At 35.2% G+C, this 21,150-nt stretch overlaps 1 protein-coding gene across 1 annotated transcript in view; it reads left to right on the forward strand.

Annotated features, from left to right (window-relative positions):
• The window catches only part of LOC142336976 (uncharacterized), a 43,988-nt gene that overhangs the window by 22,016 nt on the left and 822 nt on the right, over nucleotides 1-21,150 (forward strand). The window contains exon 5 of the mRNA XM_075385977.1: nucleotides 12,834-12,972. Coding sequence (XP_075242092.1) covers nucleotides 12,834-12,972 — 139 coding nt within the window. The remainder of the gene's footprint in view (nucleotides 1-12,833; nucleotides 12,973-21,150) is intronic.

The raw sequence follows: 21,150 nt of genomic DNA on the forward strand, positions 1-21,150 counted from the left end.
CTCCCACATTGAAGAAGTTCAAAAATACAATTTTTAACTCATTGGACGCCTATTTATACACCACAGGATGACAGAATACATAGAATCCTTGAAATTCGTTTCTCCAGGTATTTTTCTCCCTAAAGCAATGTTTTTCCGCAAAAAGCCTGGAATTTTTTATTAGCGCAAAATGACGCACGCAAAAGAGGTTTGTGATGAGGGGTCAAAAAAAAATCCCCAGTGGGCCAAATGGCCCACTGGGGATTTTTTTTTATGTTTTTTGCAAATAATTTTTTTTCTAAAAATAGGCAATTTATCAATTGAAACTGAGTTTCGGTGCAAAAATTTGACACTTGAAGGAAATTGGTGGTTAGCAAATATTTTTGCAAGGCAATTTGTTTTCCTGGAAAGCCAAAATGTTTGAGATAAAACAGTGATATCGTGCAAACAGTTCTTCAAAAAAGGATCTCACTGAAAAATTTTTCGAAAACTTTTGTGAAAAGAGTGTTTTTACAAATCGCCAAATGCATGAAACGCTAATGTAACAAAACACTTGAAACTCACAAATAACAGACTAATCCAATTGCAGCCGGAACTTCCAAAAAAACGCAAAAAAACGTTGTTTTTTAGTTGTTTTTTTTAATAGGAACAATATTTTTTTTCACGGCTCTCCACGTCAAAACGAAATACGGCTGTCTTTCCGTAATACGCCTAGAATTTTTTATCAGCGCAAAATGACGCACGCAAAAGAGGTTTGGAATGAGGGGTCGAAAAAAATCCCCAGTGGGCCAAATGGCCCACTGGGGTTTTTTTTAATGTTTTTTGCAAATAATTTTTTTTCTAAAAGTAGGCAATTTATCAAGTGAAACTGAGTTTCGGTGCAAAAATTTGACATTTGGAGGAAACTGGTGGTTAGCACATCTTCTCTAAAGGCCATTTCTTTTCCTGGAAAGCCAAAATGTTTGAGATAAAACAGTGATATCGTGCAAACAGTTCTTCAAAAAAGGATCTCATTGAAAAATTTTTCGAAAACTTTTGTAAAAAGAGTAACTTTACAAATCGCCAAATGCATGAAACGCTAATGTAACAAAACACTTGAAACTCACAAATAAAATACTAATCCAATTGCGGCCAGAACTTCCAAAAAAACGCAAAAAAACGTTGTTTTTTAGTTGTTTTTTTTAATAGGAACAATATTTTTTTTCACGGCTCTCCACGTCAAAACGAAGTACGGCTGTCTTTCCGTAATACGCCTGGAATTTTTTATCAGCGCAAAATGACGCACGCAAAAGAGGTTTGGAATGAGGGGTCGAAAAAAATCCCCAGTGGGCCAAATGGCCCACTGGGGTTTTTTTTAATGTTTTTTGCAAATAATTTTTTTTCTAAAAGTAGGCAATTTATCAAGTGAAACTGAGTTTCGGTGCAAAAATTTGACATTTGGAGGAAACTGGTGGTTAGCACATCTTCTCTAAAGGCCATTTCTTTTCCTGGAAAGCCAAAATGTTTGAGATAAAACAGTGATATCGTGCAAACAGTTCTTCAAAAAAGGATCTCATTGAAAAATTTTTCGAAAACTTTTGTGAAAAGAGTAACTTTACAAATCGCCAAATGCATGAAACGCTAATGTAACAAAACACTTGAAACTCACAAATAAAATACTAATCCAATTGCGGCCAGAACTTCCAAAAAAACGCAAAAAAACGTTGTTTTTTAGTTGTTTTTTTTAATAGGAACAATATTTTTTTTCACGGCTCTCCACGTCAAAACGAAGTACGGCTGTCTTTCCGTAATACGCCTGGAATTTTTTATCAGCGCAAAATGACGCACGCAAAAGAGGTTTGGAATGAGGGGTCGAAAAAAATCCCCAGTGGGCCAAATGGCCCACTGGGGTTTTTTTTAATGTTTTTTGCAAATAATTTTTTTTCTAAAAGTAGGCAATTTATCAAGTGAAACTGAGTTTCGGTGCAAAAATTTGACATTTGGAGGAAACTGGTGGTTAGCACATCTTCTCTAAAGGCCATTTCTTTTCCTGGAAAGCCAAAATGTTTGAGATAAAACAGTGATATCGTGCAAACAGTTCTTCAAAAAAGGATCTCATTGAAAAATTTTTCGAAAACTTTTGTGAAAAGAGTAACTTTACAAATCGCCAAATGCATGAAACGCTAATGTAACAAAACACTTGAAACTCACAAATAACAGACTAGTCCAATTGCAGCCAGAACTTCCAAAACAACGCAAAAAACATTGTTTTTTTTTAATAGGAACAATATTTTTTTTCACGGCTCTCCACGTCAGAACGAAATACGGCTGTCTTTCCGTAATACGCCTGGAATTTTTTATTAGCGCAAAATGACGCACGCAAAAGAGGTTTGGGATGAGGGGTCAAAAAAAATCCCCAGTGGGCCAAATGGCCCACTGGGGTTTTTTTTAATGTTTTTTGCAAATAATTTTTTTTCTAAAAGTAGGCAATTTATCAAGTGAAACTGAGTTTCGGTGCAAAAATTTGACATTTGGAGGAAACTGGCGGTTAGCCGATCTTCTCTCAAGACCATTCGTTTTCCTGGAAAGCCAAAATGTTTGAGATAAAACAGTGATATAGTGCAAACAGTTCTTCAAAAAAGGATCTCCGAAAAATTTTTCGAAAACTTTTGTGAAAAGAGTAATTTTACAAATCGCCAAATGCATGAAACGCTAATGTAACAAAACACTTGAAACTCACAAATAAAATACTAATCCAATTGCGGCCAGAACTTCCAAAAAAACGCAAAAAACGTTGTTTTTTTAGTTGTTTTTTTATTAGGAACAATATTTTTTTTCACGGCTCTCCACGTCAAAACGAAATACGGCTGTCTTTCCGTAATACGCCTGGAATTTTTTATTAGCGCAAAATGACGCACGCAAAAGAAGTTTGGGATGAGGGGTCAAAAAAAAGTCCCCAGTGGGCCAAATGGCCCACTGGGGATTTTTTTAATGTTTTTTGCAAATCATTTTTTTTTCTAAAAGTAGGCAATTTATCAAGTGAAACTGAGTTTCGGTGCAAAAATTTGACATTTGGAGGAAACTGGCGGTTAGCAAATATTTTCGCAAGTCTATTTGTTTTCCTGGAAAGCCAAAATGTTTGAGATAAAACAGTGACATAGTGCAAACAGTTCTTCAAAAAAGGATCTCATCGAAAAATTTTTCGAAAACTTTTGTGAAAAGAGTAACTTTACAAATCGCCAAATGCATGAAACGCTAATGTAATAAAACACTTGAAACTCACAAATACCAGACAAATCCAATTTCAGCCGGAACTTCCAAAACAACGCAAAAAACGTTGTTTTATTTGAATAGGAACAATGTTTTTTTTCACGGCTCTCCACGTCAAAACGAAATACGGCTGTCTTTCCGTAATACGCCTGGAATTTTTTATCAGCGCAAAATGACGCACGCAAAAGAGGTTTGGAATGAGGGGTCGAAAAAAATCCCCAGTGGGCCAAATGGCCCACTGGGGTTTTTTTTAATGTTTTTTGCAAATAATTTTTTTTCTAAAAGTAGGCAATTTATCAAGTGAAACTGAGTTTCGGTGCAAAAATTTGACATTTGGAGGAAACTGGCGGTTAGCCGATCTTCTCTCAAGGCCATTTCTTTTCCTGGAAAGCCAAAATGTTTGAGATAAAACAGTGATATCGTGCAAACAGTTCTTCAAAAAAGGATCTCATTGAAAAATTTTTCGAAAACTTTTGTGAAAAGAGTGTTTTTACAAATCGCCAAATGCATAAAACGCTAATGTAACAAAACACTTGAAACTCAAAAATAACAGACTAATCCAATTGCAGCCGGAACTTCCAAAAAAACGCAAAAAACGTTGTTTTTTAGTTGTTTTTTTAATAGGAACAATATTTTTTTTCACGGCTCTCCACGTCAAAACGAAATACGGCTGTCTTTCCGTAATACGCCTGGAATTTTTTATTAGCGCAAAATGACGCACGCAAAAGAGGTTTGGGATGAGGGGTCAAAAAAAATCCCCAGTGGGCCAAATGGCCCACTGGGGATTTTTTTAATGTTTTTTGCAAATCTTTTTTTTTCAAAAAGTAGGCAATTTATCAAGTGAAACTGAGTTTCGGTGCAAAAATTTGACATTTGGAGGAAACTGGCGGTTAGCAAATTTTTTCGCAAGTCTATTTGTTTTCCTGGAAAGCCAAAATGTTTGAGATAAAACAGTGACATAGTGCAAACAGTTCTTCAAAAAAGGATCTCATCGAAAAATTTTTCGAAAACTTTTGTGAAAAGAGTAACTTTACAAATCGCCAAATGCATGAAACGCTAATGTAATAAAACACTTGAAACTCACAAATACCAGACAAATCCAATTGCAGCCGGAACTTCCAAAACAACGCAAAAAACGTTGTTTTATTTGAATAGGAACAATGTTTTTTTCACGGCTCTCCACGTCAAAACGAAATACGGCTGTCTTTCCGTAATACGCCTGGAATTTTTTATTAGCGCAAAATGACGCACGCAAAAGAGGTTTGGGATGAGGGGTCAAAAAAAATCCCCAGTGGGCCAAATGGCCCACTGGGGATTTTTTAAATGTTTTTTGCAAATCATTTTTTTCTAAAAGTAGGCAATTTATCAAGTGAAACTGAGTTTCGGTGCAAAAATTTGACATTTGGAGGAAACTGTCGGTTAGCAAATATTTTCGCAAGTCTATTTGTTTTCCTGGAAAGCCAAAATGTTTGAGATAAAACAGTGACATAGTGCAAACAGTTCTTCAAAAAAGGATCTCAACGAAAAGTTTTTCGAAAACTTTTGTGAAAAGAGTAACTTTACAAATCGCCAAATGCATGAAACGCTAATGTAACGAAACACCTCATACTCACAAATACCAGACAAATCCAATTGCAGCCGGAACTTCCAAAACAACGCAAAAAACGTTGTTTTATTTGAATAGGAACAATGTTTTTTTCACGGCTCTCCACGTAAAAACGAAATACGGCTGTCTTTCCGTAATACGCCTGGAATTTTTTATTAGCGCAAAATGACGCACGCAAAAGAGGTTTGGGATGAGGGGATTTTGTGTGCGATATTGTGTCTCAAAAAAGTTTTCTAGAGTGTTTTTAAATTTATTTTACTTGTTTTCTTGCGTTGATATCTTGCAAGATTGCAGCAAGTATCTTGCAAGTTTTGAATCATCTCAAAATATTCTAGCAAGATCTGAATGCGTTCATCTTTAGGAAACGACTTCACTGATTTGAAAATAAACGCAAAACACGCCAAATAACCCATGAAAACATCATTAGCACAATCTGAAAGACCAAAACACGATGAGAAGCTTGCTCGAGAGAATGCCCAACATAATCTTAGAATTCGCCCTACGTGGACAGATACATCACGAGGAAGTCATTTCCTAGCTTCACAACTGCTGCCGACTGCTTCGATTTAAATAGAGGAAAGACATGTTTGTTATAGCTGTTTGTCAAAGTTATGCCTGTTATGTTTAACAATTGACCTGCACTGCCACATAAATTTGGGCGAATTTTTTTTCGTGTTTGGTGTTTGTTAAATTTCTGGTCGAATTTTTGCATTTTAATCATTAAACTTTTGAAAGTTTTGAAAATGAGAAGTGTCTTTCTTTTGTCGTAGTTTCGCAACCCTTTTTAGCCCAATTTCTGATTCGGCCATCATCCCCATAACACTTACCCAAATTCCAAGGAGTAGTAGGAGTGGAGTAGGAAAATGGGCACCGGGCCAATTCCGAAATTGGTCAAAAAATCCATTTCTGAAATTGGGCAACCCTCTTCTGAATTTGGGAGGCGGAAGTTTTTTCGTAAAATGGTCTTCTTAATTTGGGTAAAATGTTTTTCACGGCTATTCTGAAAATGGTCGAAGAAATTGCCCAAATTCAGAAAAGGCTACTCCTACTACTACTACTACTACTACTACTACTACTACTACTACTACTACTACTACTACTACTACTACTACTACTACTACTACTACGGCATTTCTGAATTTGGTCCACCAAATCCACGGATTTAGCATACCCCCGCAAACAATGAAAACGCGTTCCGGGTCCAAAACACAAGCCATAAAGTGATAGGTCAACGTGTTTTTAGCTCAAAAATCAAAAAAGGCCCCGAAAAAACAGTTCATAGGACCATTTTTAAGTTGATCGAAAATTTTTCAAAATTTCTTTTTTTTGCAAACATTGGTATTTTTTTAAACTTTTTCTCACAATTTTTCCAAATAAATTGTATTCAGAAAAAAGTACGGCTCACGCACAATCCGTAGCAAATTGATTGATGGTTGTGAATTGAATATTCGAGGATTTATGAACCGAGCGGACTAGGGTACCAAAAGCGGCCAAACACCACAAAAACTGCGAAATCAAGAAAATGCATTTTCTCCGTGAATACACGTTCTTTCGCAAAAATTTTTTGATATGTGTCCTGTCGGAGTACTTTAAAGCGTATTTGGTATTTGCAAGATAGTGCGTAGTCTTTTTAGAAACGACCGTTTTTTCAGCTTTTGATTCAGGTTTGTACTAGTAGACCTCACCTGCAAAATCCAAGGATCCAAAAATAAGTGATTTGGCAAAAATTATCATAGAAACCTGAAATTTGGCATGTGGCTTTCTTTAAGTACAACAAAATCATATGCAAAGTTTTGAAACAAATGATATTATTGATTTTGAGAAAAAAGGATTGAAAAAAAAAGCGTTCTAAATTTGGGAGGCGGAAGTTTCCCTTAGTCTGGCCACTTCAGCATTTCTTCTGAACTCATGAGAATTTGCAACTAAAACAACTCATTTGAAAGTCGAGTTTTTGGGCACATTCCGGAGACAAATGCGGCCATTAAAAAATGCCAGTAACAGTTATTTTTTTTAAGAAGTTGTGTTGATGTCAGTTTCGAAATCAGACCGTTCATCAGAGAACTTGAGGCCATTTCAAAGCAACAGTTATTTAACGTTTAAAGAAAGCTGCCTTTGATTGCTGCTGTAATTCAGTGGAGGTCTCCTTAAAAAAACAGACCTACAAAATCTAGAAGGGGGCAAATTGAAACAATTTTTCTGCAAGGAAGTCCTAGAATTTTTCATTTTTGAATGATCACTGACACTGACTTAATTCGTTCTACGCCTCGTTTTTTTGCAGCGATCAAGTATTTAGTTATACCGGGATGAGGCTAAAGTAGAAAAAATTTGTAAAAAAAACGTTTTTGGCGATATTTAGAGCTTTTGATTGCATCAGCGCTGTTTTTCTGAATTTGGGTATGGAAAATAATTCCAATTCAGATCCGCTGAAATAAAAATACTCTAGGTACTCTAAACGTACCTAAATGGTCCAAAAGCGCAATTTTTATAATCTTAGCAGATTTGTCTGCAAATGGGATTGAAAAAAAAACATGAACCATTGGTTCTGCTTTTATATAAGTATTCGGATTTACTGCAAATTTATGATTCAAAAATATTTCAATTTGCTTTTCTCTAATCAATCCTGTACTTGAGATCTTCTAGGCAATATTTGGACACAAGCAAATATGTCCACGTCAACTACAATGTAGGAGCTTTGCAACGATATGTGTTTCATTTGATTAGTTATTCATTAAACATCCAATATCTTTACTTTTTAAAAAAAATTTTTAGAAATCAGCACGAAAAATGACAATTTTGAGAAAAAGTGATACTTACAGCCCTCTTACGATCCCAATTAGATAATGGCTGCAACAAAAGGATTCTTGTCTTCAAAGTGAACTATATATCAATTCACTTGAGTGAATATTCGTTGAGAAATTTTACATCATATACAAATCTAAATTTCAACTCGCTGACCAGTGCTTCTAGGAGACATAAACGCACCTAAACGGTCAAAAACCGCCCGTTTCTTTTTCCTCGCGCAATTGTCTACACAAGAGCTTTTCAAAACTTTATATAGGGCTATTGTGCCATTCTTAAAAAAGGGCGGACTCAGCCACTATTTACCAAATCATAATAGCTTCGATTTTTCTTTTATCTTTGAAGCCACTTTAGGTACCCTTGAAGCAATCGTTTACAACAAATAATACATACGACTGCAAAGCCTATCTAAAATGCATTAACATGAGCTACAAAAAAAGCAAATTGAGCTAATATTTGTTACCTTTTGAGTAAAACAAACAAAATTCGCATCTTGTCTGTTTTGGGCCTAAGCGTTCAAAGAGTCGTTTCATGGTCAAAGCGGTCAAAAAAACGCATGTTATATTATCATCGCGCAATTTTGTATACAAGATCTTTTCGAAACTTTATATAGGGCTATTGTACTATTCTAAAAAATGGGTGGACTTAGCCAATATTTACCAAGTCATAAACGACTCGATTTTTCTTTTATGTTTGATGCCAATTTAGGTACCCTTGAAGCTTTTATTCATAAAGGTAAAAAAATGGCTGCAAATCCTATTTTAAGAGCTTTAAAGTGAGCTATATATGAAGCAATGTAAAACAATATTTGTTACCTTTTCATAAAAACAATCACTAGTGGCATCTTTTCTTTTTTGGACCTAAGCGTTCAAAGAGGCGTTTCATGGTCAAAGCGGCCAAAAAATGCCTGTTTTATTATCTTCGCCCAATTTTCAATACAATAAATTTTCAAAACTTTATATAGTGCAATAATGTCTATCTTAAAATTGGTCAGAAATATCCCTCAGGATGACAGAATAGATAGAAAACTTGAAAATTTTTCATTTCTTCAGGTGTTTTTGCTTCCTAGAGCAAACGTTTAGAAGAAAAAAGCACATTTATTCGTTTTACGTAACGTCCTCTATTAGGGGAGTTCAAAAATAAAATTTTTATACAAATTGGGTGTCTATTTATACCCCACAAAAGGACAAAATACATAGAATACTTGAAAAAATTCGTTTCTCCAGGTATTTTTGCTTCATAGAGCAAAATTTTAGAGAAGGAAAGTGCAAATTTATTGTATTTATATAATTTCCTATATTGGGCAAATTCAAAAACATAAATTATATATTCATTGGACGCCTATTGATACCCCACAGGATGAAAGAATACAAAGAATCCTTGAAATTCGTTTCTCCAGGTATTTTTTCTTCCTAGAGCAAGGTTTTTCCGTAATATGCCTAGATATTTTTATTAGCGCAAAAAGACGCAAGTGAGAGGGGTTTGAGATAAGTGGTCAAAAAAATCCCCAGTGGGCCAATTGGCCCACCGGGGATTTTTTTATGTTTTTTTGCAAATAATTTTTTCCAAAAAAATAGGCAATTTAACAAGTGAAACTGAGTTTTGTTGCAAAAATTTGCAATTTGGAAGTAACTAGAGGTTAGCAGGTCTTCTATCACGGCCATTTGCATTCCAGGAAATTCAAAGTGTTTGACATAAAAGAGCGATATAGAGCAAACAGTTCTTCAAAAAAGGACTGCATTGCAAAATTTTTCAAAAATTTTTTTGAAAAGAGTAACTTTATAAATCGCCAAAAACATGAAAGGCTAACGTAACAAGAAAGTTGGAACTCACAAAAACAGACTGTTGCAATTTTAGCCACAACTTTGAAAACAACACAAAAAACGTTGTGTTTTTTTCAGTAGGAACAATCCACGGCAAAACCAATTACAGAATTTCTGAATTTGGTCCACGGAAGCCGCGGATTTAGCATACCCCGCAAACAACGAAAACGCGTTTCAAGTTCAAAACAAAAGCCATAAAGTGATAGATCAACGTAATTGTAGCTCAAAAATCAAAAAAGCCCCGAAAAAAACAATTCTTAGGACCATTTTCAAATTGATCGAAAATATTTCAAAGTTTTTGTTGCAAATTTTGGTTTCTTAAAACTTTTTCTCACAATTTGCAATCGGCATAACTGAAACTGGCTTGTGGCTTAATTTTGGTTCTAAAAATTTATATGCACAGTATTTAATTATATTATCTAGTCGGTTTTGAGAAAAAAACGTTCCGAATTTCGGCCCGGGAAATTTCTTTTAGTTTGGCCACTTCAGTGTTTCTTCGGAACCAATGAGAATTTCCATTTAAAACAACTCAATTGCAAGTCGAGTTGTTGGCCACATGTCACAGACAAATGCGGCTATTACAAAAATTCCAGTAACAGTTTTTTCTTAAGAAGTTGTGTTGATGTCGATTTCGAAGTCAGAACGTGCGCCAGAAAAATTGCGGCCATTTCGAAGCATTAGTTATTTAACTTTTATAGAAAAGGTCCTTCGATTGCTGTTGTCACACAGTGGAGTGCACTTTAAAAGAAACAGACCCACTAGTTCTAGAAAGGGGAAAATTGAAACAATTTTTCTGCTAGGAAGTCCTGGAGAATCTCATTTTTGAATGGTCACGGACACTGACTTAATTCGTTCTAAGCTTAGTTTCTTGCAACGGTCAGGTATTTATTTAAACAGGGATGAGGCTAGAGTATAAAAAATCTTAAAAAAACGTTTTTGGTAATATTTACAGCGTTTGATTGCATCAGAGCAGTTTTTCTGAATTAGGGTATAGAAAATCCTTCCAATATCGCTCCGCTTTCTAAGACCCTAAACTTACCTAAATGGTCCATGAGTGCCATTCTTATAATGGCAGCACATGAGTCTATAACTTTCGTTGAAAAAAAGTAGGAGCCATTGGTGCCACTTTTAGATAATTTTTCGGATTAACTACAAATTTGTGAATCAAAAATATGTCGTTTTGCTCTTGTGTAATCAATCCTAAAATTTGATGATTCATCAAGGCCGAATTTGGTTAAAACAAATATATCCGCGCAAACTACAACGTAGGGGATTTGCAACGATATGTGTTTCATTTCGTGAGTTATTCATTATACATCCAAAATCTTTACTTTTTACAAAAGTTTTTAGACTTCAGCACGAGAAATGACAATTTTGAGAAAAACTGATATTTACCGCCCTCTTCTTAAGATCCCAATTAGCTATTGGTTCAAGAAAGCGATTCTTGTCTTCAAAATGAACTATATATCAAATCATTTGAGCGATAGTTCGTAGAAAAAGTTTACATCATCTACAAATCGAACTTTCAACTAGGTGACAACTGTTTCCAGGAGGCATAAACGCACCTAAACGGTCAAAATGTAAGCGTTTTTTATCCTCGCGCAATTGTCTACATAAGAAGCCTTCAAAATGTTATATAAAGCTATTGTACCATTCTTAAAAGTGGGCGGACTCAGCCACTATTTACCAAGCCATCATTGACTCTATTTTTCCTTTATCATTGATGCCATTTCAGGTACCCTTGAAGCCATCATTTAATTTGAGTAATATAAATGAATGCAAAGTTTTTTAAAGAACAATAAAATGAGTTATGTATGAAGCAATATATGAGCCAATGATTGTTACCTTTTGAGCAAAACAAGTATTAGAGGCATCTTGTCATTTTTGGACCTAGGCGTTCAAAGAGTCTTTTCATGATCAAAGCGGCCAAAAACTGCCTTTTTTGTTATCTTCGCCCAATTTTATATACAATAACAATTAAACTTTTACACACAGCTAATATGTTTGTCTTAAAATTGGTCAGATTTACCCCTCAGGGTGACAGAATAGATAGAAAACTTGAAAATATTTCGCTTCTTCAGTTATTTTTGCTTCCTAGATCAAACGTTTAGAAGAAAAAAGCACGAAAAAGCGCACGTCTTACGTAACCTCCTTTGTTAGTGGAGTTCAAAAATATTATTTTAATACACATTGGGTGTCTATTTATACCCAACAACTGGACAGAATACATAGAAAACTTGAAAATAATTCGGTTCTCCAGGTATTTCTGCTTCACAGAGCAAAAGTTTAGAAAAAGAAAGTAAAAATTTATTGTCTTTATAAAATCTCCTATATTGAACGAGATCAAAATATAAATTTTATATTCATTGGACGCCTATTTATACCCCACATGATGACAGAATACATAGAATCTTTGAAATTCGTGTCTCCATGTATTTTTTCTTCCTAGAGCAATGTTTTTCCGTAATATGCCTGGATTTTTTTATTAGCGCAAAAAGTCGTACGTGAGAGGGGTTTGGGATAAGGGGTCAAAAAAATCCCCAGTGGGCAAATTGGCGCACTGGGGTTTTTTTTATGTTTTTGTGCAAATGATTTTTGCCAAAAAAATAGGAAATTTAACACGTGAAACTGAAATTCACGTGGAAGTCACTTCCTGGCTTCACAATTGCTGTCGAATGCCTCGATTTAAATGGAGGAAAGACATGTTTGTTAGAGCTGTTTGTCAAAGTTATGCCAGTTATGTTTACCAATTGACCTGCACTACCACCCTAATTTGGGCGAATTTTTTTTTCGCGTTTGTTAAGTTTCTGTTCGAATTACTGCATTTTTATCATTTATATTTTGAAAGGCTTGAAAATGAGAAGTGTCTTTTTTTTGTCGTAGTTTCACAACACTTTTGAGCCCATTTTTTGATTCGGCCACCATCCCCAGAACACTTACCCAAATTCCAAGGAGTAGTAGGAGTGGAGTAGGAAAATGGGCACCGGGCCAATTCCGAAATTGGTCAAAAAATCCATTTCTGAATTTGGGCAACCCTCTTCTGAATTTGGGAGGCGGAAGTTTTTCCTAAAATGGTCTTCTTAATTTGGGAGGCGGTTTTTCAGGGCCGTTCTGAAAATGGGCGAAGAAATTGCCCAAATTCAGAAACGGCTACTACTACTACTACTACTACTACTACTACTACTACTACTACTACTACTACTACTACTACTACTACTACTACTACTACTACTACTACTACTACTACTACTACTACTACTACTACTACTACTACTACTACTACTACTACTACTACTACTACTACTACTACTACTACTACTACTACTACTACTACTACTACTACTACTACTGCAGTCTTTTCATAAGTCTGTACCTAGGTCGACGGATTTGGACCACCTCTGGAGGACAAACAGTTCACAAGCATGCCTCAAGGCACAACCTTGCGGGTCACAGCTGTCCAATGCACCCAATGCGTGGACTGCATCTCCGACAACATAAGTCTTGTCTATAAAACAAGTAAGATTCTCTTTTTTTCAGATAATTGAGGCTCGGTTGTGACGCGAACAGCTTCTCTCCCCACTTTGTGCTCACCCTGGTCCAGACATGGGATTTATGAATAGACATAATATAATTCCATTGGGGGGGGGGTAAATATCTAATCAAATTACATGGTCTACTAGGAACCTTGTGAAAGTTAAGGGAAATTCTTTTCATAAGTCCAGTCAAATTCTTTTCATAGACAAAAAATTAGCCAAACTAAAAAGTTCTGCCAACATCTGCGTTCGATCTTGTGACGTTCTCCAACCTTACCCAATGGTTAACCAATTTCGTTAGATGTCCTTAATTTTTTTGAAAATGCAAAAACAAGAGATTGGTCAGGTTGCGAGCGTAAATCAAGGATATTTTTATTGTCTGTCTAGCCCAATTCCACGACACGTTTTTTTGTCCAGCTATAAAATCCAGGACATGTTTTATTGTTTAGCCAATTTCCAGGACACGTCTAGCCAAATTGGAGGACGGCTCTTTTAGTTCCAGCCAAATTCAAGAGCATCACGCAAAGTCCTGGTCAATTCTTTTGGTATCAAAAAATATCCAATACAGTCCTTTCATGCCTTATATCTGCCGAGGATGTTCTTTTAATAATTCCGAGTCTAGACGAGGACATGGTTTATGATGTTTTCATCCACGATTTGTTCCCCTCTTTTACGACCGGGTTTAATCATCTTAGATTACTTGAACAACTGAATTCTTTTTATCTGATGCATCTTGCAAAAAACTCAACTCTCTGGCGTGAATAAAAGTAGTCCCAAACTGTCTTGAGTGCATATGGAAAAATATCTGTAGAATGTGAAAACCAGTTAAAGATTGAGTATAAAAGCGTATTTTCGATACATTTCTCACATAACTGCAACACGTTCTGCAGCTCATTTCCTGCAATCTATCTGCGCAGTTTCAGTGCATCCATGTCAAAAATTTTGCGCATTTCTTACAAACAATTCAGCACTTCAATAAGATTAGATGGTTCATCTTTTTGTGATAAATTCAGCGCAACCCAGCGCTTCTCACCGCAGTTCTGACAAAACTTCAGGATATCTCATCAACTCCAGAGTCCCCGCTCAAGTGGCAACCTTCATGACAAAAAGCTGAAACTCACTCGAGTTAAAAATAAATAGCAAAATGTCGAATGCGAAAGAATTGCACTCAGTCTTTTCTGTTGTATTTAAAATTTTTAATCTTGCGTCAAAGATAGCAGTGGAAAAAATCTAGAGCTGTCAAGAGTTTCGCCTCTTGGCAAGCGGTCAAACTTCTCAGGTGTATATCGCTAACAGTAGTTCGCGTATGCCAAATTGCGGTTGCTGTCGGCTATAAAACAAAAAAATCTTTTCACTCAAAATAAAAATAAGAACGCACAAGATTCGTTTTTTTTGTCATATCATCAAAGTCTACCTGGCCGAGCCGTTCCGGCTCGGAAGAAATTTCAAGGGGTTGCACTAACATCTCCTTCTGTTTAATGTGGGGACTGTTTTCAGGGGCAAGCCCCCTCAGCCATTCCCGATTTTGCCTTATGCTGAAAAAATCATGAAATCGCAAAATTTTCAAAATTTTCAAAAAAGAGTTTTCTCTTTGATTTTTTGGCCAAAAATATCACTAATTTTTGCCCGAGAAGCACGTTTTTGGCAACAAAAATCAATTTTTCGAAAGTTTGATTTTTTTCAGAACTAAGCGTTTATTGGTCAAATTTTGGGTCAAAAAATTCGGTCAAAAATTCAAAAATTTAATTTCAGTTTTTTCGAAAACTTATTTTCTTCTGCATTTTTTTACTCGTGTGCTTTAGTAACTTTTTGGATCACCGACTGGACTTTACAAACCATCAATAGCTCAATTATGTTAGCAGTAACCTCCTGATGAAAAGGGCCCTTGTGCCCCCCCCCCCAACCGTCAAAAAAAATGTTGATCGAAAATGACGTTTAGAGTGCTCCTACGCCAAAACTACGCTTCTGTGACCGCCACTATTCAACGGCAGATAACTTTTATTATGGAGGTCAAAGGGACAAAAGTTTTCGAAAAATTTTGATTTCTGTCACTTCTGACTTCTCTGCGCACTATAAAACTCCTAGCTGTGTTTGATCGAACAGCCCAATAAAAAATTTGAAGTAATTTCAAAAAATTTCGAGTGGGCATGAATTTTCTCAAAAGTCGCATTTTACCCCCCCCCCCCCCCCCCAACCTGCAAAATATCTTCTCACAAGCTTATTTGGAAGATGTGGCCTCATAGACTTTTCATTTTTTCGCCATTTTGGGGCCGCATGCAAAGTCTGGTCGAAAGTTACAGGCTCAGTTCCGAGATCGTTAAAATTTTTGCACTCTGGATCCTTAGTCAAATGAATACGATCTGGCAGGGCCACTACCCCGCTATGTGGGATTACGTTTTATTTAATATTGTGTGAACGCGACAAAGTGTTTTTTAAATTAGGCAAAGTAATTTTTAAAAACTCCCCCAAGCAATTAATAATCTTGAAGATGCATTTTGGAAATGAAGAAATCAAGTATAAAAGTTTTATATAATCATAACAATTTTCTGGATTCGAACACATGAAAGTCTGGATATGAATGCACGAAAGTCTGGTGAACGCACGAAAGTCTGAACATGAACTCAAAAAAGTCCAGTGAACGCACGGAAGTCTGGTGAACGAACAACAGCCTGGTTAATGCACGATTGTCTGAATATGAATGCACAAAACTCTAGTGAATGTACGAAATTCTGCATATGAAAGGACAAAAATCTGGCGAACGTACAAAAATCTGGACATAAGCTTTTTCCGTCTGGAACGGTCTCTACATAGGCACTTTCGTCTGAGATGGTCTTGACATATCAGCTTGCAAATTAATGTGAACTTCAGATTCTTCGTTAATATCGTACAATTTTGATAGGGACTTTGAACTTTGAACAACTAAAGTCATATTGGCCGTTTCCTTTTGGTGTTTTACGGATATTTACTCTTTTTATTGCTTGCATTTGTGTGCAATGTTGACGTCTCGCTTATAGTCCATTCCAGTTTTCAATCACTTAATGTACACTGAAAAATTTCGTGCTTTTCAGTTAATTTATGATGATTGATCGAACCGTGAAAGTAGGCAAATACAACTAATACATTGTTTTTCTATCTCTCGTGAGCAGTTAAACTTTATTGGAAACTAATTAATTGTGCACCAAGGAATAACGATGATTGAAGGTGTTACAGTGACGGGGGAAATCTCGTGTTTAATGGCAACAAAGTAGTGAGAGGAGGTGAGCTATTTACTAAACAAACTGCACTAAGGATTCGAGTAGGGACGTCAAGAACAAAATAGGTGTTCTTTTCATGAGATAATGAATGTTATCACACGGTTGTTTTCGCCACCGAGAAGTTATCCAAATCCAAGGGGAAGCCGAGGTGTTATGATAACTTCGAGGGCGATAACAAAACCGTATGGTAATTTCTTTAATCAACACCTGTTGCGATCATTTCAAAATTGAACACAGTCAAAATTATACCACTTTGCAGCAACAATTCATATATTTGACTACAAGTTTATCAAATTGTTTCCATCATTAGACTACGAGTTTATCGCTACTCTTTTATCACAACTGTTTACTTAGTAACAGTGGCGATAAAAGAGTGTGATAAACTCGTAGTCTAATGCTGAAGTGTTTTTCCAGTGTCGATCGGGCATTGAAATTTATTAATAGCCGCCCTCATCTTCTCAGCCGGCTATTATAACGCTCCTATTTTTTTACAATTCAAAGAATTTGAATTGTATTGGGGTGCTGTCTTTATATCCTAGTCCCAAGTCCTTTTTTTAATCAATTTTATTGGAGTGATTTTTGAAGCGGGAAATGGAACGCGTGAAAAAATTTGGATTGATTTTGGCGCTGAACAAAAGTGAAGAGCGGAGGGAAAAGAGAGTGGTTTTTGTTCATACAGCTGTTTTTGAGAGAGCGAGAAATTGATGTGTAAAAAATTTTCTCTAAGCGAGCGAAATTTTTATGTTCACGTGCGGCATTTTAAAGCAGTTTTTTTCATTTATTTTGGATAGGAGGTTTAGTTACAATTTTGCTTTAATTTTAAGCTGATTTTGGTAGTGGTTTGAAGGTTTCTTGAAATTCAAATGAATTTTATGATAATTCGGAGGTTTTTAATGTATTTTGCTGATTTTCGGGCTAATTTTTGCGTTTTTTTGACGATTATTTTGTTTTACTGGCTCAAATGGGTATTGAAGAAACCCTTCTACTTGAGAAATTTTATGATAACAATTGGTTACAGTTTTGTGGGTAAGAATCGTTTTTTCTTTGTTGAGAAGTATGACAAAAAATGGCGAAAATTGGAACTAATTTTCTTTTTTTTTTGCAGTTTTTCGTTTTTTTTTTCTGTTTTTAGCTAAGTTTCTATGCCTATTATGACTTTCCTATTGTTCTGTGAATATCTGGATACTCTATTGGCTAAAGGGAATTTTTCTTTTGATTTATATGTTTTTGAAAATTTAAAAAATTTAGTAACTTTTTCCAGTTTTTCAGTGAAAGTTGTTTTTAAGAGCTTTTTTTTCTTAATTTTAGTCTAAAGTGTTTTTTTCAAAATTCACATAAGTGGTTTTTGTAAGAACTAGTTGTTTTGATGAAGTTATTTTGGCAGAGATAGTTTTTTTGGGATCTCAATTTATAACAAAATTTGATCAGATTTGATTTTATTGTTTTTACTTTTTTGTTTCATGACTTTGTTTCAAGATAAACATAAATTAGTGAAGGCACGTTTTGTTTGATGAGTAGTTGGATGGCGTTTAATTGGATTTGCACTTCAAGTCGTTTCCGGAATTCTTCCGGCTATGTTTTTTAAAGATCTGTTCACACATTTTCATGATTTTTGAAGTCAAATTGGAGTAGTGATTTTGGTCACGCCGAAACAGGAAGTGGAGCGAAAAAGCGAGTGGTTTTGCGGCGTAAAATTTTTTCGCTCTAAATTTAAAGTAGAGAGAAAACGGTGTTTGAACAAAAATTCGCGTTCTCGCTAGTGGTTTTTTGTTCACATGCGGCAATTTCACTTTGATTTTTACTGTTTTTTCGATTTTTTGGATCGGATATTTTTTCTAAATGGTTTTCCCAATCCGTTCATAGTCCGTTCTAGGTCTAGTTTTCTGTTTAGTCAGAGAAAATTTTTTGAATTGTACGTCAGGATATGTCATGCTATGTTTTTTTACTTCGTCGAACAAAAAAATGTTTCGCTTTACCTCATTTTGCCGCTTTTTCAACATTTTGCGTGAAATCTTTTTGACTTCTCTAGGATAGTTTCTCTCTTCTCTCATTCTGCTAAGAGTGATTTTGAACATCAGTTGCTCAGCAAAGTCATTCAAAATGAACAGAGTCAGTATAAAAAATTGAAGTCAGAAATAGAAACGGGATAAACCCATAAAGCCCAATTTTAGATGCCCGCTATTTGAACGTCGTTCCTATAAGTATTAGTTAACTCTCTCTAATGCCTATTTGTATTGATAGTAGCCCCTGTAGCTTCTCTCTAAGAAACAGAAGTATGTTCAACTACGAAATGCCATCAAAATAAATCGGACTTAAAGAATGTTTTCGTACAAAAATCTTTTTTTTTCAATATCTATTCTTTCAATCCCAATCATGCTTATTGGAATCAACGGCAGCTATTTTCCGGCAACAGGTGTTGATTAAAAGTTTCAACTCTAAATACAATTCTGCACGTGAAAACACGTGGCCATCCGTTTCGTAGTTCAAAGCACTATTTCAAATCATGTGAAGTCTTGGAACAGTGCAGGTTCGCTTTTCCCCAACATTGTTCTCCCGACGTGCAGATGTGTAGGAAATGATTTGCTTTTACTATTTCCAGTATTCTCAATATTGGCAACCGTGATCAATATTTGTTCAATATTTTTTTCTGTACTCCCAAAAAGATTGGCATCGGAGGTCCACTGGCTGAAATCAGCGACTTCTGTGCCCTCAGTGTATTACACGGTGTCTTGATAGGACCTAAAAACTCTCGCATGAACGACTGTCCGGCCGCAATATCTTAGACAATTTCTTCAAACTTTAAACATATGACATATGAATTCAGATAAAGCGACTCCTGGGAAGAAGTTGAAAAAGAGTGGTTAGCAGTGGTAGATCGATTAAATCTTCCAGATTTTGTCGCTGTAGTCGGAGATTAGCTGAAGTTTGTCATTATACTCAATATGACATTAATGAAGGGGGGTAATTATTAAGAGGTTTATTGATTATTAAAGAGTTTTGGGTAATTATTTAGCTATTAATACATGTACAGTGAGGTATGATCACTAACATTAGTAATATGGAACCTATTTTGAGTTTATCGGAATTGTTGCTTTTTGAACTGAATTTTTACGTTTACTGACAGTACGAGACTAATGGCAGTACGAAGTACGTAACTTAAACATATTGGGGTTTTGCCCTATGTACCCTCGAATTGAAATATCAGAAGATGGTGTTTGTAACAATGGATTTGCAGCTGAAGTAATTTGTAGACACAGCCCGGGTTGAAGTTTCTTTGATTTCATACAAGGATCATATATGATTTCATACTGTCCATACTTGATTTCTTAGTACGATCGTTGTATGAAACCAAAGAAATCATATATGATCCTTGTATGATTACCAAGAAATCATATATAATCCTAGTACGAATACCAAGAATCATACATCTATTTTTTGAAAATCTTCAACCATTTATGTTTTTTTTTGTTTTTATTCGGTAGGGCATCACATATATGATACCCCGGCATCACATTGTGATCCGCCAAAAGACCCTAATGTACAATATTAATTGCAAGTTGGGCACAAAATAAAAGAGTAAGTTCAAACAAATAACAAAATTTTGACATACTCTGAAGCCAGTTTATACATATAAATGGTTATTTACAAAAAAAAATTAATCAAGAAAAAAATGCATATCACGTCATATTTTTTTTCTGAATACGTTTAAACCACAAAGTTATTCTTTTAGCGCACACAAAGAATCAAATGTGGATTGCAAATGCGATATAATAATTTAATAAGTCCTCTGACTACATTATACGAGAATTTGTGGCACCAGTCAATGTATATGTGTCATATATGACCTTGTATGAAATCCAAGAAAATTTTTCAACTTCAATGGAAAATCAAAAGTATAGTTTTTAGTCTTTGAATTTTTTTGTATGATCCTTGTAAGATTTCTAGGAAATCATATATGGTTCTTGTATGACTACCAAGAATTCATACAAATCATATATGACCTAGTATGATTACTAAGAATCATATATGACCTAGTACGAAATCAAAGAAAGTTGTATGATCGTTGACCCGGGAGGACAATTTAACAGATAACTTAGTGCTTAACATCAATTTTCAAAAGAAGACACAATAAAAAAATGCGTCTCTAGAATATTTAAAATACGAAACACATTACCAGCTTATTTACTGCTCATGTCAAACTATTTTTGCAATTTTCATAGAAACAAACCCGCGTGATTTGACAGTTGTGTTTTTGAGTGCTCTTTGTGTTGCTGTTATAGTCCCCTCTTATTCTTTTCCCCTTGACTATGACTATAACAGTAGCTAGAACTATAATTATTAATATTACTATTTATATGACTAAATAGTTGCCATGAAAACAACAAGTCAATAAAAATAAACAACTAACACAACTGACTTTCTACACTTAGAAATATTTTTGTTGTTTTTTGCGCCTGTGCAAAATGCGCTAGCTCAGCTCCAAGGATATTTATGCCAAAAGATATAATTTTAGCAGAAAATTTGGAGCTGACCATCTCGAATTTTACTTCTAATGTTTTGAATGAAACATAAGATATCTAATTTAGGTTCAGGGAGAATTAGATTCTTTAGGGATAATTTAGGTTCTTAGGGCCCACGATGCACCTTCTCTCTCATGTATTAATATTGTGATACTAATTAAACTTTATAAACTAAGAATTTTTTACTCACCTCTTGCGTATGCTAGTTGATACCTGACAACCGCCTCTAATTATATGATAGAATACAGTTAGAATTCTAAGTATATGTTAGAGTAGCCCTAGGAACGAAGGCCCTATCAAGAGAACGCTTGCACCCGAGTTGACAAGTTATGTGGGGACAATTTTTTATGTTTTAACGAAATTAGGGAATAAATTGGTTCAACATTA

The sequence above is a fragment of the Convolutriloba macropyga genome, chromosome 3 (assembly GCF_964194025.1).
Source record: "Convolutriloba macropyga chromosome 3, txConMacr16.3, whole genome shotgun sequence".
Classification (NCBI taxonomy): domain Eukaryota; kingdom Metazoa; phylum Xenacoelomorpha; order Acoela; family Convolutidae; genus Convolutriloba; species Convolutriloba macropyga.